General features: G+C 45.2%; 1 protein-coding gene across 2 annotated transcripts in view; it reads right to left on the reverse strand.

Annotated features, from left to right (window-relative positions):
• LOC125111644 (uncharacterized) overlaps positions 1–17,466 on the reverse strand; it is a 47,742-nt gene extending 30,276 nt beyond the window's left edge. Inside the window, exons 1-4 of one of the 2 annotated variants that reach the window (XR_007130913.1) lie at positions 17,366–17,466; positions 15,581–15,828; positions 10,980–11,763; positions 956–1,083 (exon numbers count right to left, since the gene is read on the reverse strand). Coding sequence is in view for 1 of the 2 variants with exons in the window: in XM_047753661.1 (XP_047609617.1) it covers positions 956–1,083; positions 10,980–10,990 (139 nt within the window). In the remaining variant the exon portion in view is untranslated. Of the gene's footprint in view, positions 1–955; positions 1,084–10,979; positions 12,158–15,580; positions 15,829–17,365 lie in introns of those variants that run through there. The other variant, XM_047753661.1, reaches the window with a different exon arrangement.
• Positions 17,467–24,257: the final 6,791 nt, after the last annotated feature.

Raw genomic sequence — 24,257 nt, forward strand, 5'->3', positions numbered from 1 at the left:
TCACCCTGTTAATAAGTGGCAGAGACTGAACCTGATTTTCTATCTGACTACATCACCCAGGCTATTAACCACTATGCTGTCCTGCCCATGGCAGACATGACTAATCGATCATTGCATTCCTTCTCACTCAGCCTAGACTGGGCCTCCCACATTAGCATAGTGGTCTAGGAAGTCATTATAGATAGATCAGCATTGGCACATGGTAGCACTAACTGCTGCCCTTGATACCCTGGTGATGTCATCTGAGATGCAGCCTCAGATTCAGATTCAGCCCTCTAAGCCTGAACAACATCAATAGCTGAGCTGCCACCATAGATTATATTCTAACACTTTTACTTGGAGTTTTTACATTAGAGGGTCCCCCTAGATTGCTTTTCCAAGCTTATCCATATTGGTCAGTGTGTTAGTGTGGAATAATGGAAGAAGGAATTCAAGCCATCCACCAGCTGTCAATATGAGTTTGGTACCCATAGAGAATGCTTTTGATGAGAAAATTGCAGAAGTGATTCCAGAAAGACACTATGGCTTTATGTTACATGCTCCACATATCTGGATTATTTGAATTAATGCAGAAGTTAGAAGCATTGTGGAAGACTCAGAGTTGATTTGGATTTTTGAAAATAATGTATTTCTAGATATTTTCTCTAACACATTAAAGGCAACTCGTCGTTCTACACAACCATACAAAGTGGCAAGAAGCCCAGTGTCCATGTTAAGGTTATAGAGCCCCTCCTGGCAGATGGCTCCACCTTAATGCAACTGCTTCCCCTTTTCTTTTCAAACTCCACAATAGTCACAACTTGCCACCAAGTATTTACAAAGCACAAATGGTATGGTGGCTTGAGATAGCTCAGGAATGAATGGTAAATTTGGAGCTAGGAGGAGGGGAGAGGTCTGACTGGACCAAGCAGGGGCCTGACCCTTGTAATAAGAGGGAGAGACAGGAATGACCCACCTGGATTTGAGGCTGGTCCTGGAAGGGCAGCTGGGTGCTCCAGGTGTGGTGACATGGGTAGCACAGCCATTCTTGCCTCAGGGCTGGAGCAGGTGAGCAGGTGGAAGAGCCAGTCAAAATCCAGGAGCCTGTGATTACCAAAGGGGCAGAAGGTGATGTTGGAACATGTGCTAGCGTAGGCTAGGAACCCAACCAGGGCTGAGGTGAGAGGGCCAGGCTTTCACCCCAGGGAGCAATGATGATAGGAGTTAAGTGAGGTACCAGGCTAGACACTCGAGGAAGTTCTCCAAAGAGAGAGATGACAAGGGTGAGTCCAACAACAGGGCAGGTCAAAAATCCCAAACATGTGGACTAGGAAAAGTTGTGGGAATAGGGAGAGGCAGAGCAGTTTAAACAACTTAAGCATAACCTGGACATTTGATCCTAAGATACTGGATCCTAGAAAAGCTGGCAGTGCAACAAGGTTTTGGGATAACTTGAGAGCCCAGGAACCATAGCTGGTCTCCCTCGCAGGCCTGGCAGTCTGAATGCACACCCAGCTCCCACGGGATGTGGCAAAATGGCTCTACGCTACGCTGTGGCGTAGGTTGCAGACACGGCTCGGATCCTGCGTTGCTGTGGCTGTTGTGTAGGCCGGTGGCTACAGCTCCGATTCAACCCCTAGCCTGGGAACCTCCATATGCATCTCTCATCTCTTCTAGGATGGTCTCAGCACCCACAGAGGCCTATAAGGGGACCTGATTGTATAGAAACAGGGAAGGGAATTGACTTGTCATAAAGTGGTGTTAAATATCCCACTTTGATTAATTCTCAGGATACCTCAGAATGTTATGACCTGCCAAAAATCACAGCTAGTTGGTGATCCAGCCAAGATCTGAATTCATGCATGACTCCAATGCCTTGGCTCTCTCTACCCCATCAGTCTGCTTCTCGGAGCACTGAGTCACATGCTACTGGGAAAGACAGAGGCGAGAGACACTGAAGACCAGGCAAAGGAATCTGATTCCATAATCATCTCAGGGGTTTTTAACCCTGGCTACTCAACAGACTCTTCTGGGAAAGTTTAAAACATATGTATGTGTACGTGCGTGCGTGCGAGCGTGCACACACACACAAACACACGTCAGGTCCATGCCCAGAGATCCCAATTTAATTGCTTTGTGATGGAGTCTGGACATGGGTGTTTCTCTTTAAAAGTTCTCCCAGTGATTCTAAGGTACAATTGAGGGATTTCCCTCATGGCTCGGAAGTTTAAGAATCCAAAAAAAAAAAAAAAAAAGACAAGGAGTTCCCGTCGTGGCGCAGTGGTTAACGAATCCGACTAGGAACCATGAGGTTGCGGGTTCGGTCCCTGCCCTTGCTCAGTGGGTGAAGGATCCGGCGTTGCCGTGAGCTGTGGTGTAGGTTGCAGACACGGCTCGGATCCTGCGTTGCTGTGGCTGTTGTGTAGGCCGGTGGCTACAGCTCCGATTCAACCCCTAGCCTGGGAACCTCCATATGCCGCGGGAGCGGCCCAAGAAATAGCAACAACAACAACAACAACAACAACAAAAAAAAGAATCCAGCATTGTCACTGCTATGGTGTGGGTTGGATTCCTGGCATGGGAACTTCTGCACACTATGGGCGTGGCCAAAAGAAAACACCAAAACAATAAGGTGCAACTAGGGCTGACAACCATGGACTTGCCTTGTTCCTGGCCTTTTAAGGCCATCTAGTGCACTCAGGCCTGCTGGTCCAAGGAGGTAAATTGAACACCAGGGCTCAGTTCCTTCCTCACCTGTTTCTAACTTTTCATTTGTTCTTATTCCTCTTGGCTCTCAGGTCCTTTGCTGTCTTGGACAGGAACACCCAGTTCCTGCTCGGGCTATGGAACCCAACCCTTGTTCTCTGCTCTAGACAAGGATGAGGCCTAGAAGCTGAACACAGGTGGGGTGCTGTGTCTTGGAAGCCAGTGGTGCTAGGGCACTAGAAATCTCACAGAGGGATGCAGGACATGGAGGGAAGGGGAGGGGCTCAAGGGGGAAAAGAGAGCTAAATCCAGGGAGAACATTCCAGAGAGTCATCACCAAGCCGAGGATCTAGGCAAAGAGAACTCGGCAAAGAGATCTGCAGAAAACAGCTCAGAGAGAAGAGGGTTTACAGCTGAGGTCAGGAGGGAGCACCTGGAGAAATTCTCTGAGGTTGCGATATTACCTGCATATCCACTGTCTACTTATCAGGAGCTGGCAACCCAGGGCCGGGTGAGGTCAACACATGGGCTGGCCTGGACCCATCTGCTTACCTGCCCAAGCTCAAGGAATCTGTGTGCTCTTATCCTTGGACTTCCTCACCCTTGAACAAAAGATTTGGCTGAAAGGGCAGAGCAGATGAATATGGGAGCCTGAAGCAGAATTTCAGAAATGAGCCAATGTAGAGACACCTGGGCTCTCCGTGTGTTGGGGGGTCATGGTTGATTTTGCTGAATTGCTGATGAGAGTTACCTCGATCGGCTCCGTTCTGACCTAGTTGAGAACTTAGAGGAAAAAGATAAACCTACTCTTTGCTTGTTTGATCAAGAGAACTGGTCTTTTGCCAGCAGCGGTGAACAGGCCAAGGAGAGCTCTACCACCGGAGGGCTGGGACTGGCAGTGCCCTTCCTGGGGCCAGAGTTCCAGTCATTTCTCTGAGTTTATAGCTTCCTGATGGCCTTCGTCCTTAATGGTTCAGTTACCTTTCACTACCAGCCATGTTTTAGGCTAAACAATCCATCCTTTCCTGGAGCAGCCAGGCCATGGAACAACAGGAGTCCCTTGAATGGTATCTGGTCCAGTTCTTCTCAAACCTGCTCATCGTCAGGGTCCTAAAGACACAGATGCCCTCATCTAGAGAGGGATTTACAGAATGAGAACATCCTCTGGGGATGCGTCCCCACTCATCTTGCAAATTTCTGTTTTGTCTTTTTTAGGGTTGCACTTGCAGCATATGGAAGTTCCCAGGCTAGGGGCTGAATCAGAGCTATAGCTGTGACCACAGCCATGGCAACTTGGGATCCAAGCCACCTCTGTGACCTACACCACAGCTCATGGCAACATCGGATCCTTAACTCACTGAGCGAGGCCAGGGATCGAACCCGAGTCCTCAGGGATACTAGTTGGGTTCCTTACCTCTGAACCACGATAGCAATGCCTGAATTTCTTTCTTTTTTTTTAATACCAATTCTAACGAACTTCTATTAGCAGCAGTTAAATAATCCCTCAAGTTAATATGAGATACTACATTAGTGTTCTTTTCTATATTTGGAGGGTTTTTTTTTGAATCTTAAAATTCTATGGATATATAGTTGGTTTACAATGTTGTGCTAATTTCTGCTGTGTGAAAAAATGATTCCGTTATACATATAAATATATCCATTCTTTTTCAGATGCTTTTCCCACAAAGGTCATCACAGAATATCGAGTAGAGTTCCCTGTGCTATACAGCTGGTTCCTGCTGACCATCCATTCCATATTCAATAGTATATGTCATCTGGCAAATTTCTCATCCAAACAGACATCCACCTCAGACTGGAGAGAAACGAATTTTCCTTCTGTATGTTGAATTCGCAGCTTCCTTTCATGCCTATAAATGTTTTCTGTGACCTCTGATATAGGTGCAAGTCCAGTACTTAGGAAGAACCATAGCTGCAATTGATACTTTGTGAGCGAATAGTCATTTGCCCCTCTGCCTCCTAAATCAGGTGGTTTTTTTTGTTTTTTTGGGTTTTTTTTTTTGTTTTTTTTTTGGTATCAACTCTCCAGGAGAAAAGAGATTTAAAGCTTTTAACTACCCAGCTGCTGTGTCTGTCTCTAAGATAGCACATTACTTGGTAGAGTAAGAGGAAGTAAGCTAAATTTTGAATCACAAGACCCAGGTACACTTTCTCCATCATTAGTGGATAATCTTGGGACAATTATTCTTCTAAACTCCAAATTTGCCACAATCATCAGAAAGCTAACATTTATGAGGCAGTTACTGTATGCCAGGTACAATGCTAAGCACTTGACGGACGCCATTGGCTTCAGTGTTCCCAAAGTACCATTTCATAGAAGAGAAAACTGAGTCAGAAAGTCAGCCCCTTTTGCTACATGATCATAGGGATGCCTGCTCTGGGTTACTGTGACACTACTCGGAGCTAACGATGCAATGGTTGCCCTCTGCATGTTGCTCTCCCCAAACGGTAAGTTACTGTAGACGAGATGGTACCTAATACGTCTTCTGCGCCATCTCCCAGCACTGTACCTGGCACATTCACAGACAGGTGAATGAAAATGAATAAATGATTAAAAAACAAATTAACATTTGAATGAAGCTCTATATAAGTGAAGGCCCTATTAATGGACCTACTATATTAGTGTAACAAAGGCCCCAAGGGTACCTGTGTTCTATGTCAACTGTGGCACTGTGTCATCAGGGTGGCTGATGGGAGGTTCTGTTTACATGAGATCTTGATAGGCCTCCTTGAAGGAATAGCAACCAGACATCTGGAGAGTATGCTCAGCCCTGTTGACCTGGCCCAGGTGGGTGAAAACTTCTACCTTCTCCATGAACTCCTGCCATGCAGCAGACTCCTGACACGAGCGCCAGCATCCTTGCCTCCCAGATCTCATCAGGCCTCCTCAGACACAACCTCTTTTCCTTCCGGAACTCTCTATCCTTGGCCTGACCCTGCCTTTTTGGTTCTGACCTTGCCTGTCCTGGTTTGCAGTGGACATGCACCCAGCACAGTGCATCTGTGACTGCCAGTCTGAACAAACTCCCCTGGCCTCCAGGTTCATTGCCTATAAGGCTGATTTTTCCACTGTGATTGGTCAGGCTTCATGGATTGAATCAGACATCAGACCAACCTCTTGGTCAAAATCTGAGCAAAGTCTCTCACCTGTATTCTCAGAGAGGGCTTCTAGGTTGGCAGGGAACTCACTCTGGGACTGGACAGAGCTGCTGTCCCCAGTCTCAGTGCCCAGACTTAGATGTTAATTTAGTATTGTTGGGAGGGACAAATTTGGATGAGATACAACCTTGTACCACTCACACGGAGTAAAAACAAACACCCAGAAATATGCCCATGTCCCAAAGACTTGGAGGAAGAGGGAGCAAAGCATCTCCTAGACAAATGAAAAATATTCAAATGAAAAAGTTTGTCCACTAGCAAAATTATAAGGATCAAGATCTCCCTGATTTGGAACTCTACGAAAATAACACTAGAAGTGACTTAGTGAGATGAAGCAGCAGAGAACTGGCAAAGACAATGAAAACATGGAGTGACAATAACATGGAGATAAACGGCGCAGTGAAAGAACAGGTGGACCTCACAAAACCGAGGTGGTGACATTAATTTAGCGGCTATAAAACAGCAATTCCCAGCCAAGTCAGCCATGGACTAGCCGCCAGAGCCACCAGGTGGCGCTAGAGTAGAGAACTTCAGCGGTGGCTCAGCCATTACCAGGATTCCCCCCAAGGGAAGCGGGGCTTTGAGAGGCGGCGGGTCCAGCAGTTCCATGGATAAGGGCCCAGAGAGGAAGATGTGAAGACACCCTTTGGTCCTCACACTCCTGAATGTCCTTGCCTGAGCTGGACGCTAAAGGGGGGCGGGATCTACTGGTTTCCTACTGACAAGATTCCCAGTGGGCCTCTAGTTATTATTTCAAACAAATTGCACTGGGCAACCGTAGGGTTTGGGTCACCTGGCAAAGAACAGCTCTTTACTTCCCACTTTTCAATTCAGCGAGAATTCCATACTGTGATCCCAAACTCGATGAAATATATAAAAGGAGCCTAGCACAGTGCCCTGCTCCCAGTAAACGCCCAATGAACGCTGGTTCTCTTACACAAGCCCTGTTGGGACAGTCTGATCCCCAGTCTCACACCGGGGTGCTCCTGGCCCCATAAACCTTGCAGCCCCTCTCTGGCCAGAGACCCTTTTGTCCCAGCGCCTTCGTTGTTCCAGATTTCTCACTGTGAGGCCTGGGCAGCTGCCAGGGGCCACCCGGGGAGCAGGAATCAGCTCACAGAGCTCTCCGCAGGCGTTTGGACCCCCTCCCCGCGAGCTCTCTGGCCCCAGCCCACACCCAGCCTCCAGCCCTACTGCCCTGCACGCTCCGGGCCCCCTGGCCCCCCTGCTCCAACAATGTGTTTCTAATCTGCCCGGGAACAGTCACCACGCGAGGTTTTCCTGCCCAGTGTAATCAGCTTCGCCTCTGGGCCTCGGCGTCCCGGGGTGTGTAACCCAGAGGCTTGCACGGAGGTGATCAGATTGCAGGAACAGTATGTTTTCCTCCCTGCCTCCGCTTGTTTTCTTCAGGGGCAAGGGCCAGCCAGCTGAGCTGTCTTTCTCTTGCTCCACTCCTCACCCTCCACCCTCCCGCACACGTGCTCTGCCTTCCGTGGGTGCCGAGAGGGAAAATGCGCGCACCCCGGCACGGGGCGCGTGCGCAGCCCCCTCGGAGGAGGTAGGAGTCGCAGTTTCCTAGGGAAGGCAAGATTGCTGCGGCTTGTGGGAGCGAGGAGGAGGAAGGCAGGACAGGAATTTGTGCAGACCAGTTCTGGCCAGATCTCTTTAAATGTTTTGTTCTTGCTTTGCCGCTGCTATCGCTTTTTTTTTTTTTTTTTCCCCTCCCCTTCCCTATGCTGAGCTGTCATTTCTTCAGCCAGCCAGGCCCATATGAACTTCTGGTTCCTCTAGGCAGTAAACACCCTAGTTTCCCAGGCCACACCATTGCTCCCTTTTCTTGTTTTCTTCCAATATGCAACTTTGAAAAATGAGAAAAGTGGCAATGTCACTGATAAGGGCAGGGTTTAAATACAAGAACAATTAAATACAATGTTTAATGAATCTGATAGCGTCTCCAGTTTTTTTTTTTTTCCCCCTCCTTTCTTGTTCTTGGCAGCATTCGATCAGAAATCAGCAGTGGGGCAATACCTAAAAAATAGTCACCCTTTTAGAGCAGTATTAAATGTTTTCAATAAAAATATGCAATAGTTCATCATAAAAACATGAGCATGTTTTTGTCTAAAAGAGGTCAGAATTCCTTCTGGCCACATTAAATTTTCCACAGGAGTTGGTAACAAGGTGACTAGGAATGGGAGATGGTGAGCCTGGCCTCCCAAAGTATCACGAGGTCCGCTGGGGTGGGTTTGCCTGTGGGACCCCAGCCTCGGCCTGATGTCATCTGCTGCTTGGACTTGCAGGCACCTGTTGGCTCGCTGACCAGAGATGGCTTGTTAGCGCTCGGCAAGCCTCAGGTCCCCCTTTGGACCGCACCATGCACACCGGTGATACTTGGAACGCTTCGTCATTTTGCTGGAAGCAGCTTTTCTACTTAAAGCAATTTGCTTCAGAAGAAAACTGCATAGTTTCACTTTAAGGGCAAAATCCAGATCGCATCCACACATGAAAAGGAAGCATAAAAATAGAGAAATGACCACATGGAGTCATGAAAACTGAACAAGGTTATTTTGAACACCTTTCCAGGAGCAGGATAGCTCATCAACGTGTGCAAATAAATTCCTCTTGGAGAAAAATAAGTTTCTAATCTTCCTGTTAAAAAGGGGTATCTGGTTCAATGTCCTAAGTTTTTAAGGATAACGAGGAGCTGCATCTGTTAGAGGTAGTTGGTAGACGAAGCAGCATGACTGCCTGGGTCTGAGTCCCAGCTCTGCATTTAGGGGCTGGCAGACCACCGAAGGTCAGTTTCTCCACACTCATACATAACCTTAGTTCTGTGTTTGTCCAAAAGGACTAATAATAGCACCCATTTCAGAGATGTTTCTGAGGACTGCATGTGTTAGCACATGCACAACACTTAGGATACGCCCTGGCCTGGCATTTAGTAAGAGCTCAATGAATGTTAGCTATCATAATAATTAGTATTAGCAGGATTCATGGAGTTGAAATTCCTACTCACTAGAGTACAGTCAGAAAGATTGAAAAAAAAAAAATGTTCCCTGGTGAGACTGGTTACTAAAACTCAACTTCTAACTAAAATGATGAAAGTGACTTTTGCCCAACGAAATTCTCTTTTAATAAGGAGTCTGAAGCAATCTCTAAAATCTTAGTCTCAGAATGGATCGAGTTACCTTCCAGTGTTTGCAAAGTGGCGGAAATTGGGTTTCTCATCTACTCCCTGCTGTATCCCAGTCGAGAAAAATAGTTATAAAGATATTTTATTTCATTTTCCAAGGATTCCTACATAACATTCAAAACAATTTTCAGCGTGTTATTCAGATGAGTTCATAACCATAGGGTTCAATGACAAAAACATTTTCTGATATTTAAAGTGAGTTGAGGAGTTCCCGTCGTGGCGCAGCGGAAATGAATCTGACTAGGAACGATGAGGTTGCAGGTTCAATCCCTGGCCTTGCTCAGTGGGTTAAGGATCCTGTGTTGCCGTGAGCTGTGGTGGAGGTCACAGACACAGCTCGGATCTGGCGTTGCTATGGCTGTGGTGTACGCTGGCAGCTGTAGCTCCAATTAGACCCCTAGCCTGGGAAACTCCATATCCTGCGGGAGTGGCCCTAAAAGACAAAAATAAATAAATAAATATATAAAATGAGTTGAATGCTTGGCCCACCTTTGGAGACACATCCCTGAGTCCTTGGTGAGCTGATGGCAGCCACCACTTACTGAGGATTAACTATGTGCTCCTTGGAGTTCCCGTTGTGGTGCAGTGGTTAACGAATCCGACTAGGAACTGTGAGGTTGTGCGTTCGATCCCTGGCCTTGCTCAGCGGGTTAGGGATCTGATGTTGCCGTGAGCTGTGGTGTAGGTCGCAGACATGGCTCGGATCCCGCATTGCTGTTGCTCTGGCGTATGTCGGTGGCTACAGCTCCGATTAGACCCCTAGCCTGGGAACCTCCATGTGCTGTGGGAGCAGCCCTAGAAAAGGCAAAAAAACAAAGCAAAAAAACCCCTACGTGCTCCACAGATTAAATTATTTAACCCCCATAATAACCCCATGATATATGTATTCTGTCTCCATATCATGGTTGAGAGAACCGAGGCTCAGAGAAATCAGGCGATTTAGAAGCAAACCATTAGTGATTGGGTTCAAGACCGGGATTCAGATCTGTTTGCCAGCATCCAGGGCCTGCTCTGCATCCCACACTCCCCTGCCTCCATGGGCACTACCATGTCCTCCAAGGCTACCTCTCTGCCTTCACGTTTCCCATGAGCCTGGGCCTCAGAGCAGGGCACCAGGGTGGGATGTTCTGCCCCCTGTATATTCCTGCTGGCCCAGTCCTACCTGGAAATCCAGATGGTGAGCAAAGAAGGCTTGGTCACTTAGGCATGGGTGTGCATAGCAGTGCAGGGGTAACCAATGGCCCCAGAGACTGCGGAGAAACCACAGAGCCTTTTCCTTTGCCTGGAACTGCTCCCTACCCCAGTCCCTTCCTTCTTTCTATCCCCTCCTCTATTGCCACTAAAACCTACCCTTCTGCTATAGCTACAACCTTTTCTACTTCCTTCTGTGTACTAACAAAATCACCTCTGTTAATCATATCATAGATCTATACGCTATGTTTGGGGAAAAATGGAAATAACACATAGTAGGTCTCTAAGACGTGTGCATGAATGATATAGTCAGAAGTTCCTCTGGGGGCGAGAACTTTGTGATCTCTATCTCACTAGAACTGAGAATTGTGCCTAGCACATAGGTGCTCAAAGAGTCTCAGTTATTGGATGTTTGGCACAAAGGAGCAAGAGGAAAGCTGAAGAAGAAGAAATGAGTTTGGGTTTTGTTTTTAAGTGCCAATGTTCAAAAGTATTTAAAAGAAAAAAAATTCCCCAAACCCCCAATGTTTTATTGAATGCCTAGGACCTCTCGGCTCTGGGAAGTTCATCCTGTTCTATCTCACTCCCTTCCTATTTCTACGTCATTCCAGAAGTTCTTCAGTGATTGGGAAAAGTTCTAAAGGCAGAGGACTGGTTGTAGGAAGATGAGCAGAGACAAGAATGGAAGAAAAATAAGAGATTCAGCAAAGAAATCCAAGAGGGAGAAAATGCTTACTTTTTTTCCATGCGGCTAGTCAGCTAAGAGGGCAGCTGAGATGCAACATCGGTCCTTCTCATCCTCTCTGGTGCCGTGGCCTTGGTGAGGGGATCCAGAGTCCTGAACACTAAAGCTTGAGGGAGATTGGAAGTTGTGACTATTACTGTCATTATCCAAGGTCCCCCTTCTTTCTGACTCAATCAGATTTCTTCCAAGTCTTGACTGTTCCTGCTGGTGTTTCTTGTCAAAACAATTGAGAGAGGCAACATAAGGGGCAGCTGGGAAGAAGCTTCTGAGGATGGCTGGGTTGGGTTTAAGACAAAGACAGAAGGGCACGGGAGCTGTCTTGGATGGGGCCACATGGGCAGAGAAGGGGGTCTCTTTGGAGGTGCTCCCCAAGCACTGGTGACAGAGATCCTCATGAGGCAGCCCATCCCATGGAGGGTGGATGCAGTTCGAAGAAGGGCTCACCGTGGCCCCCCCAGAGTCCTGAGGGGCCCCGACTTCAAGTTGCCATGGAGAGTCTCACTACTGCATGGCAACAGATTTCTTTAGATGCCATCAAACTTCAGAAACACAGCTCTGAGAAGAGGAAGGAAGAGCTGGCTCGGGCCCCAATGAGTCACTGCAGTTCCCCATTTTGCTGTCTGTTCACACATTTCTTTCGTCTCGAGACTGTTCCTCACAGCCCACCTCTGAGAAAATCTTTGGTTGTGGAATACAGCTTTGAATACGGTTTTTACAAATAGGATCCTCGGGCCTCCCTCCAGCTGATATATTGAGTCCCAACTCCTCATGCTCACTGTAGGGACAGGCCAGTAAATCAGGAGATGAGATGTTAGGGCAAGAAGAGTGGCCTGATTCAGAAAGCCAGCTGACCGAGAAGACGACAGACCAATATCCTAAAAGACTCTTCTCGCTCACGCAGAGGTCAGGCTTCTTTTATAGAGAGGGAGGGGGCGTGGCCCACTGTGCGGCTGGCCATTGGCGGACCCTTAAGGGCCGCTGCTAAGGGCCTCTTGCTCCGCCCCTATTACCCAGGTGTGGCCATTTCTCCCCCTGGCCCCTGACGCTCCTTGTTTTCCTTGACGACCGAGAGCTGTGTGCTTTGATGCTTTTCTCTGACAAGCAATTTCGACTTTGTCTTTGCACCCAGGCTGGCTGGGGCTCTCTGTTATGTCGGTCTCTGTTCAGTATCACAATCACTCAGGCCACTTTTTTTTTTTAAGCCCGCTGACACTTGCATAACACATTTATTCAACTCTTTTAGCTCAAAAACCTCAAAGTCTCAGCCCAGCCAGGGGCCCAAGACTAATCCTATCTTGTGCGGATTTCTGAGCTCAACAGTTGAAGACTTGAGATAAGGAACTCAAGTTCAGGTGTGATCCAGGGCATTCAACGCTACAAGAACACATAGTGACAGCCCTCAGATGTATTGCTGAATGTGCTATATGCAAAACACCTGCTTGTTAAGCCCCGAATGAAGGCAAGCTCCGACATTTTTACTTAACTCCTTCAAATCCCTAAATTCAGACCATAGGAAATGTCACCCCCAATCAGACCCAAGGTCCTTTCAACTCAGGCCATAACCAATAGCCAACACTTGCTCTTAAAGTACCGGCATTGTGTGTTAAGCATTTCTCAGATGTTTCCTTGTTTAATATGGCTGTTCTCCTAACAATCCATTATCATTATTTTACAAATGGATCTGGAACTTGCGGAAACAAAGTAACTCGCCCAAAGTCACCTATCTCACAGGCTACTGAAAAGGATTTGAACCCTGAACCACCTGAAGCCCAAAGCCAAACTTTTAACCAATTATGCTCTGGGGCTGAGACTTTTTAGGGAAGAATCGTATTTTTTTGCAAGGAACTAACCACATAAGACTGGGGTTGGGCTCCCCGAAACACTGTTTAGTTCTCTCAACAACTATGGCAATTTTATTATCTCTAAGTAAATTAAATTCTTCTTGAATCTTTATCTCCTGCTTGTACAATGTCTTGAGTAAAATGGTTTTAACCACATTGCTGTCTATGTGCTTCCTGTTATTGGAACTACCGCTCCTATCACCCTGCTCTGAAGAACAACCCTTAATTCTAATTCACCAAGACTTGTACATTTCAATTTCCCCTCAAAGAAACTTCATAGATTTTCTTTAGATTCATTGCAGGCTACTTTAAGGCCTCATCTTTCCCGGGCAAAAAGTCATGTTTTCAGTGTTTTTGTAAGGCGGCTCTCCCGTGTCCCTTCCTGACCCCGTGATCCAGGCAAACCAGCAGTTCTAGGCTGTTCCATGTCTATGCCTTCAGTTTCCCACGACCCTCAAACTGAACACCTCAGCCTTTTCCCCACCTGTTCCTCATTGCCTCGTAGCCAAAATGTATGCTTGATGACTGGCTGGGAGATTACCCCTTCCTTAAAGCATTTTATTTATTTTTTTTCTTTCCTTTTTTTTTTGTCTTTTTGCCTTTTCTAGGGCTGCTCCTGAGGCATATAGAGGTTCCCAGGCTAGGGTCTAATTGGAGCTGTAGCCAACGGCCTACACCAGGGCCACAGGAATGTGGGATCCAAGCCGCGTCTGTGACCTACACCACAGCTCACGGAAACGCTGGATCCTTAACCCACTGCGCAAGGCCAGGGATCGAACCTGCAACCTCACAGTTCCTAGTCGGATTCCTTAACCACTGCGCCACGACAGGAACTACCTTAAAGCCTTTGAAAATGCCCCAGGTGGAAGTGATTCCACTCTCATGTGAAATAACCCCAGGACGACATGCCCTTAGATCTTTCCCGTGGTGCCTTTCACTTCCGCTATTAGAGTTTAGTGACACTAAACCTTTCATAGTTCTCCTTTTAGATTAGAGCTACTTGAGGGCAGAGAGTCTGTATCGATTTCCTAAGGACTTGGATTAAATTAAATACTCACATATTGGCTCAATGCATGAAGGAATATATATATATATATATATATATCCGTGGTGTCGTTTGATTTCTTTTCTGGAACATTTCTCTTTCTTTAGCAGAATTAGATAGCCCAACTGCTTGCAGCATTCCATGTGATAGATTATTGGGGGTTTATACAAGATTAAGATGGTATTTTATAATTTGTGTCTGACAATCTCCAGTATTGTATTGCTCCTTTAAAATGCAATAGCATATTGATAAGTGAAATAAGTCAGACAGAGAAAGACAAAAACCATATGATATCACCTCTATGTGGACTCTTCATAAATAAACTACTGAATATAACAAAAAAGAAGCAGATTCACAGATATAGAGAACACACTAGTGGTTACCAATGCGGGGGGAGGAAGGACAATAGAGGGGTGAGTTTGTAGGAAGTACGAAGTATTGGGTATAAGACAGGCTCAGGGATGTACTGGACAACACAGGGAATATTGTCAATATTTTGTAACAATTGTAAGTGGAATTTAATGATTAAAAATTAGATAACAACTTTAAAAATTCAATCAATAAAATAAAACTGCATTAGCACATTGTATCAAAGTGTCCTTGGAAAGGTTGCGACCTTTCATGGATGAGGATGGGGAACTCTGTGCTTGTTTTTTCAGAATGGATTGTGGCTATTTCCCTCATAAGTGCATTACTTTGCTTAACTTTAATCTGAAAACATCTTACATATAAATGAATATTGCACTGGGCATACGTTCAAATTATGTATCTTACACAGATATTATCATATTATCACAGATATGGCATTATCATATTATGCCATTACTACCAGCAAAATCTCAAAATGATAGACACTTTTGTGGCCAAAGGAATTGGGCATCCTGATTCATCTCCTCCAAAACTCAAAATCTGTAATGAGTTGGCCTGACTTTCTGGCCAATGCTGGAATGCAGAACTATCAACGATGGTAACACCTCTGCTGAGCTCCCTCTCAATCTTCATTCCCTGTGCACAAAACATGAGTATTTTGACAAATTGTATTCAAAATATATTGTGCACCCATGTGCAGCTAATGCTCAGAATACTGAAAGGCATAATCTGAACTTAGAGCACTAAGTGCCGCTTTTCACGTCAAAAATTGCCCCTTTTAGAGAGATCTGAGGGTATGCCAAGAAGAAAAAGAAGTCCTGATTATCTACTAGTTACAGCTGCAATCATATTATGTTACCTTTGCAAATGCCTTCTTTTGAGATGATGATAGTGCTTGTAACATAAGGGCTTTCAACTCATTTTAATTCATAGTCTATTTTGCTACCACATGAAAGAAATCTTCCCTGTGTCATATAGATCAGGATTCCAGAGCCACTCCAGGAGGAGCAGAACTTAAAGGTTAATAAGCATTAGGAGATGTCTAGGGCGCTTCATGTCAGAATACAGCCTTGCTGGCCCCACCTCAGACCCTCTAATTCAGCATCCCTGGGGGTGAGGCCCATAATCTGTATGCTTTTTATTACCTTCTTAGGATTCTCATCAGTGGTTCTGGGACCAGTCTTTGCCAAAACAATTGGAAATGGTAGAGGAGAAAGATTGTGAGGGAGTTATCCCCACATCCATGGATGACAGAATGGAAAAATGCTTACTTTCTGTGAGTTGTGGGGTCAACGCAGGGCCCCACGTACACTCTGCTCCACACCAGACCTCCTTACCTGGGTCCAAATGTGTCCTGGAACTGCCACGGGCTGAGAGCACAGGCCAACCAGAGTTCTTGTCCAGCCAGGTGTGAGATTTGGGAGAACTTTACCTCTCAGATCATCATTCATGAAATGAGAGGTGGACCTGAATATCTCCGTGGTGCTCGATTAGCCCATGAATTCATTCAGCAAAGGCCTCAAGAGCATTGGCATCCAACAAAGACATAATATGAGCCACATGTACATGTGTAAATATCTAGTAGCTGTATTTCCAAAAAGAAAAATGAATAATTAATTTTATTTAACCCCTATATCTGACATGCCATATGCAATTAATATAAAATCATTGAGGAGTTCCCATGGTAGCACAGTGGAAACGAATCTGACTAGTAACCATGAGGTTGCGGGTTTAATCCCTGGCCTTGCTCAGTGGGTTAAGGGTCTGGTGTTGCCGTGAGCTGTGGTGTAGTTTGCAGACATGGCTCTGATCTGGCATTGCTGTGGCTGTGGTGTAGGCTGGCTGCTATGGCTCTGATTAGACCCTAGCCTGGGAACTTCCATATGCCACAGATGTGGCCCTAAAAAGACAAAAAAAAAAAAAATATATATATATATATGTATGTATATATAAATCATTGAGCTGTTGTATATTCTCTGTTTGTATGTACTAAGTCTTGGAAATCTGGGTATATTTTATACTTTCACACATTTGAGTACAGACCAGCCACATCCTGAGAATTCAATAGCCAGCCATGAATGTGCAGCTATAGCGCAGAGGCCTGCAAACTAGGCCCATGGATCAAATATGGTTTTCTGCCTGTTTTTTTTGTATGGCCCATTAGCTAAGTGGCTCAGTGACAACCCAAGTCACTACAGTGAAAACGCCAGGTCCTTAATCCGCTGTGCCACAAAAGAACTCCTACACATTTAATTATTGAAAAACAATTAAGAGAAAAATATTTCATGATACAGGAGAACTGTATAAAATGTAAATTTCAGATCTACAAATAAAGGTTGATCGGAACATAGCCATGTCCATCCATTTACATATCACCTACAGCCGTTTTGGTACAACAGCAGAGTAGCTGTGACAGAGACGATATGGCCGGCAAAGCCTGAATGTCTGCTATCTGGATCATTATAGGAAAAGTTTGCAGACCCCAAAGGACACCTAAGAGCTAGCCCTAGAGGGTTGGCTGCCTCTGGCCCTTCGTCATTTGCATATAAGCAGAGTTCAGCTAAGGCTTGACTGGTTGATTTAGCAAGTCTTCATCCAAAGAGGTGGGGACTAGATGATAGAGGTTCAAGAGGGTGGCCCAAAAACAAAGTACTGATGGAGGTGATGGGCCTAGCACAGGGGCTAGCACAGGGGCTTGGGACAAAGTGGGACATCCTAGTGGGTAGGATACTAGACAAGGGCCAGGATTGGAAGTGAGACCCTACAGAAGAAGGGGCCTAAAGGTAAGTTTGGCCGGCTTTGGAAGACTGAGCCATTTTCCTGTGGAAGGAACTGGATTTGGGCCTTCACTCAAATAAGGACATGAAACAGCAATTGTCTGCTCTTATTTGCTGCTTTCTCATCTTTAAAGGTCAGCTCTTATCTGGCGGTGAGCTTAATTAACCTTGTTCAAAGTCCATTGCTTGACCTGCATCCTCCCTGTCATCTCAGGCTCTGGATTTGGATTCAATTGGTTTGTTGGTTGGTTGGCTTTTCTTTTGCCTAGCTGCATATGTGGATGATTGAGAGGGAATCTAGCCCAGGACCTTGAATGTAGAAAACCTTTCCGGGACTGTAATTACCTGGGATTTAGCTCCATCAAATCCATGTTTTGATCTGTCGACCCTTCATCCTGGCCCAACCCTTTCAATTCCTGTAAGTCACCTTTGGGTAAAATAAAGATAACATTTATTAATTTTTCTGCTTTAAACAATTGGAAAAATATGACTAGGGCTTTGGAGGGAAAAACCTTTCCCCGACCTCTTTGATCCATTTCCTTGTGAGTTATAAATTCCTGGTAGTATTTCTTTAATGTGGTAGCATTTTTTGCTGGATTATTCCATGACTGCTCTTAACCTGTTTGACCCAATCAATTCTGCTTTCACTCATTTTAAAAAAAATTCTTTTCAAGCACTTCCATTTCCATAAATTTATTTCAGTCTGACAAATGGTCCCCTGTTGTGGGGAGGATGTTATTTGTTCCATTTTTGCAGATTCAGAAAACAAGGCCCAGAGAAGTCAAGAGATTTACTCGGCTTCACACAGCTAATTAGTTGGTAGCTAACTAATGTAAAATCTTTTGATTCCTGGGCTCATGATCAGAATTCTACTGCATTTTATTGGCTGCCTATTCATCTTACTCTCTTCTTTCTTTGTCTCAATAATCCATTCTCTCAACTCATTTTAATCTTAGTCCACACTTTCTCCACCCCCTCAAATCCTCTTCCTCCCTCCTAGCCACATGCACATCCTGTGTTCTCTGAAGCGGCCATGCCCACCTCTGGACCCCTCAGCATTGCTCTTTGCTGGACCAGTGGGGCCACATCATGGAGAGTCTCTCTTTTCTCCTTCTTGCACTTGATCTCACATTATGCTCTTTTCTCAAATTCTTTTGAGCCACAACCCACTTGATGTGGGAAAGAAGGTTACTCTCATCTGCGCCAGGAGAGAGCATCAAACCTGAGACAACCAGAGTTGAGGTTTCCAGCTAGTATTCTCTTCCGCCCTACATGACTTCCAGTGAGCTTGCAAGACGGTGGATTTTTATTTTTTTTCAAAGCATTCAAAAGTCAATGTTAATTACCTTGGTTTTTTTTAAGATGTTAGAGCTGGAAGATACTTTAGAGATGATGTCATCCATCTTTCTTATTACGGATGAGGAAACTGAGGCCCAAAGAGGTGACTATAATTCACCTTCCCACACTTGTTTCAAGATTTGGGAAAAAGGATTTCCTGTTGTGGCTCAGCAGGTTAAGAACCTGACATAGTGTCTATGAGGAAGCTGGTTTGATCCCTGGCCTCACTCAGTGGGTTAAGGATATGGTGTTGCCAAAACTGTGGTGTAGGTGGCAGATGTGGCTCAGATATGGCGTTACTGTGACTGTGGTGTAGGCTAGCAGCTCTGATTCAACCCCTAGCCTGGAAACTTCTGTATGTTGCAAGTGTGGCCCTAAAAAAAAAAAGCTTTTGGAACAAGCATCCAAAATCCTCTAATGATAGGAAGATTTTAGTTGGAAGAGATGGGACATCTTGGTTTAATTTATCTTTAAGAATTTACCAAATTGTTGCTTACCTAGGTTACTGGAATATCTCCAGATAAAATGGGGGACCAGGAGGAGTTCCTGTTGTGGCTCAGCAGAAACGAATCTGAATAGTATCCATGAGGACACACATTCAATCCCTGCCCTCGCTCAGTGGGTAAATAATCCGGCATTGCCATGCTGTGGTGTAGGTCGCAGATGCAACTTGAATCTGTATTGCTGTGGCATAGGCTGGCAGCTATAGCTCTGATTTGACCCCTAGCCTGGGAACCTCCATATGCCTTGGGTGTGGCCCTAAAAAGGCAAAAAAAAAAAAAAAAAAAAGAAAGAAAGAAAGACCAGGAAACGTGAGAACCTAATTGTACAAAATGTTTCTTCTGAGACTTTTCGAAAGACATTTTTTTCCTTTTTGAAGTAGGTACTAGCTCCACTCTGAGTTTTCCATGCGTCTCTGAAATATTACCTGTCTTTTATTCATTCATTTATGCATTTAACCAACATTGGTCAGGTTAGGCAATCTCTGTGTGTCAGATATTTTTCTAGAAATGAGTTATAATCCTTCCCTTACAAAGCTTACCATCTGCTTAAAGAAAAGGACCTTCCTTCAAGCAATCAGGCACCATAAGGCACATGGAGAGGTAGGCCTGGGGTGAAGGGGAACACTCAGGGCAGACGCCCCACCAAAGCCTGGGAGGGGAGCTCGTGGAGGGCAGTCAGGAGAGACGTACACGAGGAGGCAATTGCCTTCCAGGTAGAATTTGGAAGGATGGGTAGAAACGAGCTACTCTTTCATCTATTCAATAAATATGGCACCAGGCAGTATGATAAAGTTGGCTTAACTTTTATGCCTCCGAAGCATAAAAAGTCCCTGACTCATTGGCCTTCATAGTTTAGTCAAGAGTAGGACAATATAAAGTAAACAAATATCACAAATGCTGCGAAGAAACGAGAAGGGTGCTGATATACAGAACAAGGAGGGGGCACATTAGAATGATCCAGAAAGGCCTGACTGAGGAGCTGATGTGTGATAGGACCTGAAAGATTAGAAGGAATTAACTATAGGAAGCCAAGAATGTGCTGGAAGGGAGGGCTGGGGCTGGGAGTGGGGCCTAGATGTGCAAAGGCCCTGCAACCGAAAACTGCCAGGTCTGTACAGTAACTGCACAAAGGCCTTTTTGCCTGGTGCAAGGTGACTATGAAAAGGAGAGATGCACGGTAAACCACTAGGGAGGAAAGCAGGTGCTGGTATGTTCAGGGCTTGATAAGCCAAAGTAAAAATGGGTGGCAAGGACTTTCTAAGCAAGAGTAGTGGAAACAACTGGCAGAGGGAGACATTGGTATGTGAGCATGGTAGCCCCACAGCATGACGGCACATACTCCATATGCAGCATGAGTAGGCACCTAGAGGCTTCGGTCGCTCCTCATCTGGGTCTAATAAACCATTCAAATAAGCTAAAACCGTTGGACCTCTCCCTAGATCATGTGTATGGCCATCTTTCCAGCCTTTCTCACCAGCTGCTGGAGGCGATAGTTCAGAGAGCAAACTTGTGACAGCAGCTCAGTCGGTGTACCAAGCTGGATGAAAACAAACTCTGCAGTCCTTGTGAGATAAATAGAAATTCAGAACTGAGAATGGCAAGGACAGCTGGCCAGCAGGGAGACAGGCAAATGGCCAAGGGCTCATGTTTGGATGATGAGGAAAGAAAGAATAATATGCAAGAAAAAACAAGGACTCTCTCTTCAAAGAGTTGGGAAACACCCTCAGCTTTCCTTCACTTCCCAGCTTGGGAGGGCAGCAGCGGCAGGACAAGAGGTCAGGAGGAAGCATTCAGTCCCGGACACCCTGCCTGCTACCAGGAGACCTGTTAGGGTGGATGCCGCTGGGCCGGATGCCGGAAACGGGACACAGAGGATGCGGTGCCCAGGCCCCTGCTGATGCCAGGGCCTGCCCTAAAGAACTGGACGTCAGCAAACAGAAAACCATTCAGACCCTGCAGCAGGCAAGGTTCCCATGGCAACCAACTCGTTTCCCCCCCACCCCCAGCAGCTCCCCATCCCGTCTCTTCCTGGATTAAACTTTCCACTTGATCACTTTGGGGAAAGTACAAGTTGGATGAGAGGTGCTGGGTGGGGGATGGACATTGAAGAGGGTGTTGAGTGTGGGAAGAACATATCTGGTTTTCCGCTTAAGTATTAAAAGCCCAGTGGATCTCTAGGCCAAGATATAACCAGGCTGTTTTTTGTTTTGTTTTGTTTTTTTTTTTTTTTTTGAGCCCAACTTTGCTTCCAGCTCTGGCACTTGCCCGAGGCTGTTTTATAGCCAAAGGCCACTGGTCACTGCTTCCTCTTGGCCATTCCCTAGCCATCATTCTTGCCTGCTGGAAGGGATGCTCTGCTGCCTGACACTGTTCCCAAGTCCGAGCTGGCTGAAGTCCCTCTGCCTTTCAGTGGCTGACAGATTAGGCAAAGGGAAAGGCACCCTGAGAATGTTAAAGAAAGGCCACACTCCTGGGCCCCACCTCCAAGGGCGGGGGTCATTAAGGCTTCAGTGGAGTTCTAGAATCTGCTCTTTTCACGAACACCTGGGTCTATGCAGGTTGTGATGGATGCCGAACACACACTGAAGAAACACTGTTCTCAGGGATCACCCAGATTGGAATATAGCCTAGGCCGTAGGATAAACAACTTCCAAGCACATAGCCGCATCCAGGCTATAGGGTGTGTACTCCTCAGGCCATTTGCAGCTGCCTAGGGTCCTTCAGCATCTTTCAGCTGATGCTAAAACTTTTCAAAGGAAAGAGGTGCTAGGTCTTCCCCTAGTGAAATGCCTCCTCCACTCCCCCTTCCAAAATGACTCCAGGGTCCCTAAGAACAGTTCATGCAATGCTTGACTTAGATTTAAGTGGGTTCAGTGGCTGTCGTTTCTGATTCTAACAATCCAAATAAGACCCAGGGGAAGCCCCATGAAGTGAACCAGAAAATGAACAGAAATGAGCGTGACCAAAATGCTGGGAGGAATTCCTCTCATGTTGGAAACACAGGAAATGTTTTTGTTGACCTTGCTTCCCTTGCTGGTGCCGATTAGCTTTATTTTTGAGTGCAGTGAATATATTTTGCTTTGAGCCTCATCTGGCCCTTGGTTTCCCTGCCATCTAAGACAAAGAAATTAAGGAAGTCCTTAAAGGAATATTGCAGTTCCTAAAGAAATTGATCAACAAGAAGTACACGGTAAGGGAAGAAATGGGAAGTGATTGGATCTCTGCTCTAGAAACAAAGATGAGTGGTGACTTATGGAGGACATGTGCCAGCATCATATATTAAAAGGTAGCATATAGAGATTTTCCTGAATGGACCATCCACTGCTCAATGCCCAGGTGTTGGAAAACTAAACCCTTACTTTTATATCACCCTGTATGGGTTCATAGGAGCTGGTTTTAACAAAAGAATCATGCCACATTTCTTTGTATCCATCACAGTATTCAGCATAATCCTGGCCATCTAGTTGGTATTCAAAAAAGTCCATGTTGGAGTTCTCTTGTGGGTTAAGAATCCCACATTGTCATTGCAGCAGCTTGGGTTTCTGCTGTGGTGCCTGTTCGATCCCTGGCCTGGGAACTTCAATGTGCCGTGGGCTCAGCCAAAAAAAAAAGCAATAAATGTTAATTGGTGAGCTTTAAGAAGTAATTATATATATATATATATACATGTGTATAATATATATATATATATACATGTGTATATATATATATATATACATGTGTGTATATATATATATATATATATATATATTTTTTTTTTTTTGCTTTTTTAGGGCTGCTCATGTGGCATGTGGAAGTTCCCAGGCTAGGGGTCGAATTGGAGCTGCCGCTTCCAGCTGCAGCCACAGCCATAGCAATGCAGGATCTGAGCCGATTGTTAAGAGGCATTTGTAAGACTGCTTGATCACAGTTAGGCTTCCGAGCTGAAGGATGAAATGAGGGTAATACAGAAGAGTGCTGAAGAGCAAAGGCTCTGGCCTCCCATGACCTCAGCTGGAATCCCAGAATTACCATTTTTCAGTTGCATAACTTCATACAACCACTCAACAAGTCCTAATCTATAAAATGGGAATTGCAATGGAATTTATCATAGTGTTATCATTGAGGGTTAAATGAGAGAATGCACTTAAAGAATTTAGAAAACAGTCTGATCCACAGTAAGAGTTCAATAATGGTAGTTATTATTAGTATTATCGAGTAGCGACCAGGAATGGATTGGCTCAAAAACAAAGGCTCAGGACTACAGCCACAGCTCAGACCCCACCGACACACTTGGGTGGGAAAATGTCTTGTCTATATCTCTTGCCCACACTGCTTTCTATACCTGAATTTGCCACTGAAGCATTGACTATAGTGACATCAGATACCTAAATATGAGGATTCTTGGCCTCATGTCCTGTTCACAGTCTTACTGAGAGGCAACTGAGAAATTGTTTAATGAGTAAAAAGTTTCCATTTGAGATGATGAAAAAGCCCTGGAGATGGACGGTAGTGATGATTGCACAACAATTAAAATGTACTTAATGCCCCTGACGTGTACAATTCAAAATGGTTAAAATAGTAAATATGATGTCATGTACATTTCATTACAATAATAAACATGTGAGGTGGAAGATTTATACACTGAGAACTATAAGGCATTAATAAAGGAAATTAAAGAGGATTTAAAGAAATTGAAAGATATCCCATGATCCTAGATTAGAAGAATTAATATTGTTAAAATAGCCATACTACCCAAAGCAATCTGCAGATTTAATGTGATCCCTATTGATTACCCATGACATTTTTCATAGAACTAGAACAAATAATCCAACAGATGAATGGATTAAGAAGATGTGGTGTGTTTATACAATGGAATACTACTCAGCCATAAAAAGGAACAAAAAAATGCCATTTGCAGCAACATGGACGGAGATTTTCATACTAGGTGAAATAAGTCAGAAAGAGAAAGACAAATTCATAGCACTTACATGTGGAATCTAAAATATGGCGCAAGTGATCAATCTACAAAACACAAACCAACTCACAGACATGGAGAGCAACTCATCATTGCCAAAGGAGGCCTTAGTTGTGGGATCTGAGTTCCCAGACCGGGGATTGAACCTGGGCTGCAGCTGTGAAACCTTCCCTTCCCGGGCTTCTGGAGTTTGCCTACAATCCTCCGTGTTCTTCGTTTGTAGGTTCGTCACTGCAATTTTTGCCTCCAATGTCACATAATTATCTTTTCCATGTGTGTCTCTGCTTCCCCCTTATAAGGACAGAGTCATATTAGATTAAGGGTCCATCCTTCTCCAGCCAGACCTCAACTTAACACTTGATTACATCTACAATGACTCTATTTCCAAATAAGTTCACATTCGAAGGTATTGGAGAACACATATTTTGAAAGCCTATTC

Source organism: Phacochoerus africanus, chromosome 11 (genome assembly GCF_016906955.1).
Source record: "Phacochoerus africanus isolate WHEZ1 chromosome 11, ROS_Pafr_v1, whole genome shotgun sequence".
Classification (NCBI taxonomy): Eukaryota; Metazoa; Chordata; class Mammalia; order Artiodactyla; family Suidae; genus Phacochoerus; species Phacochoerus africanus.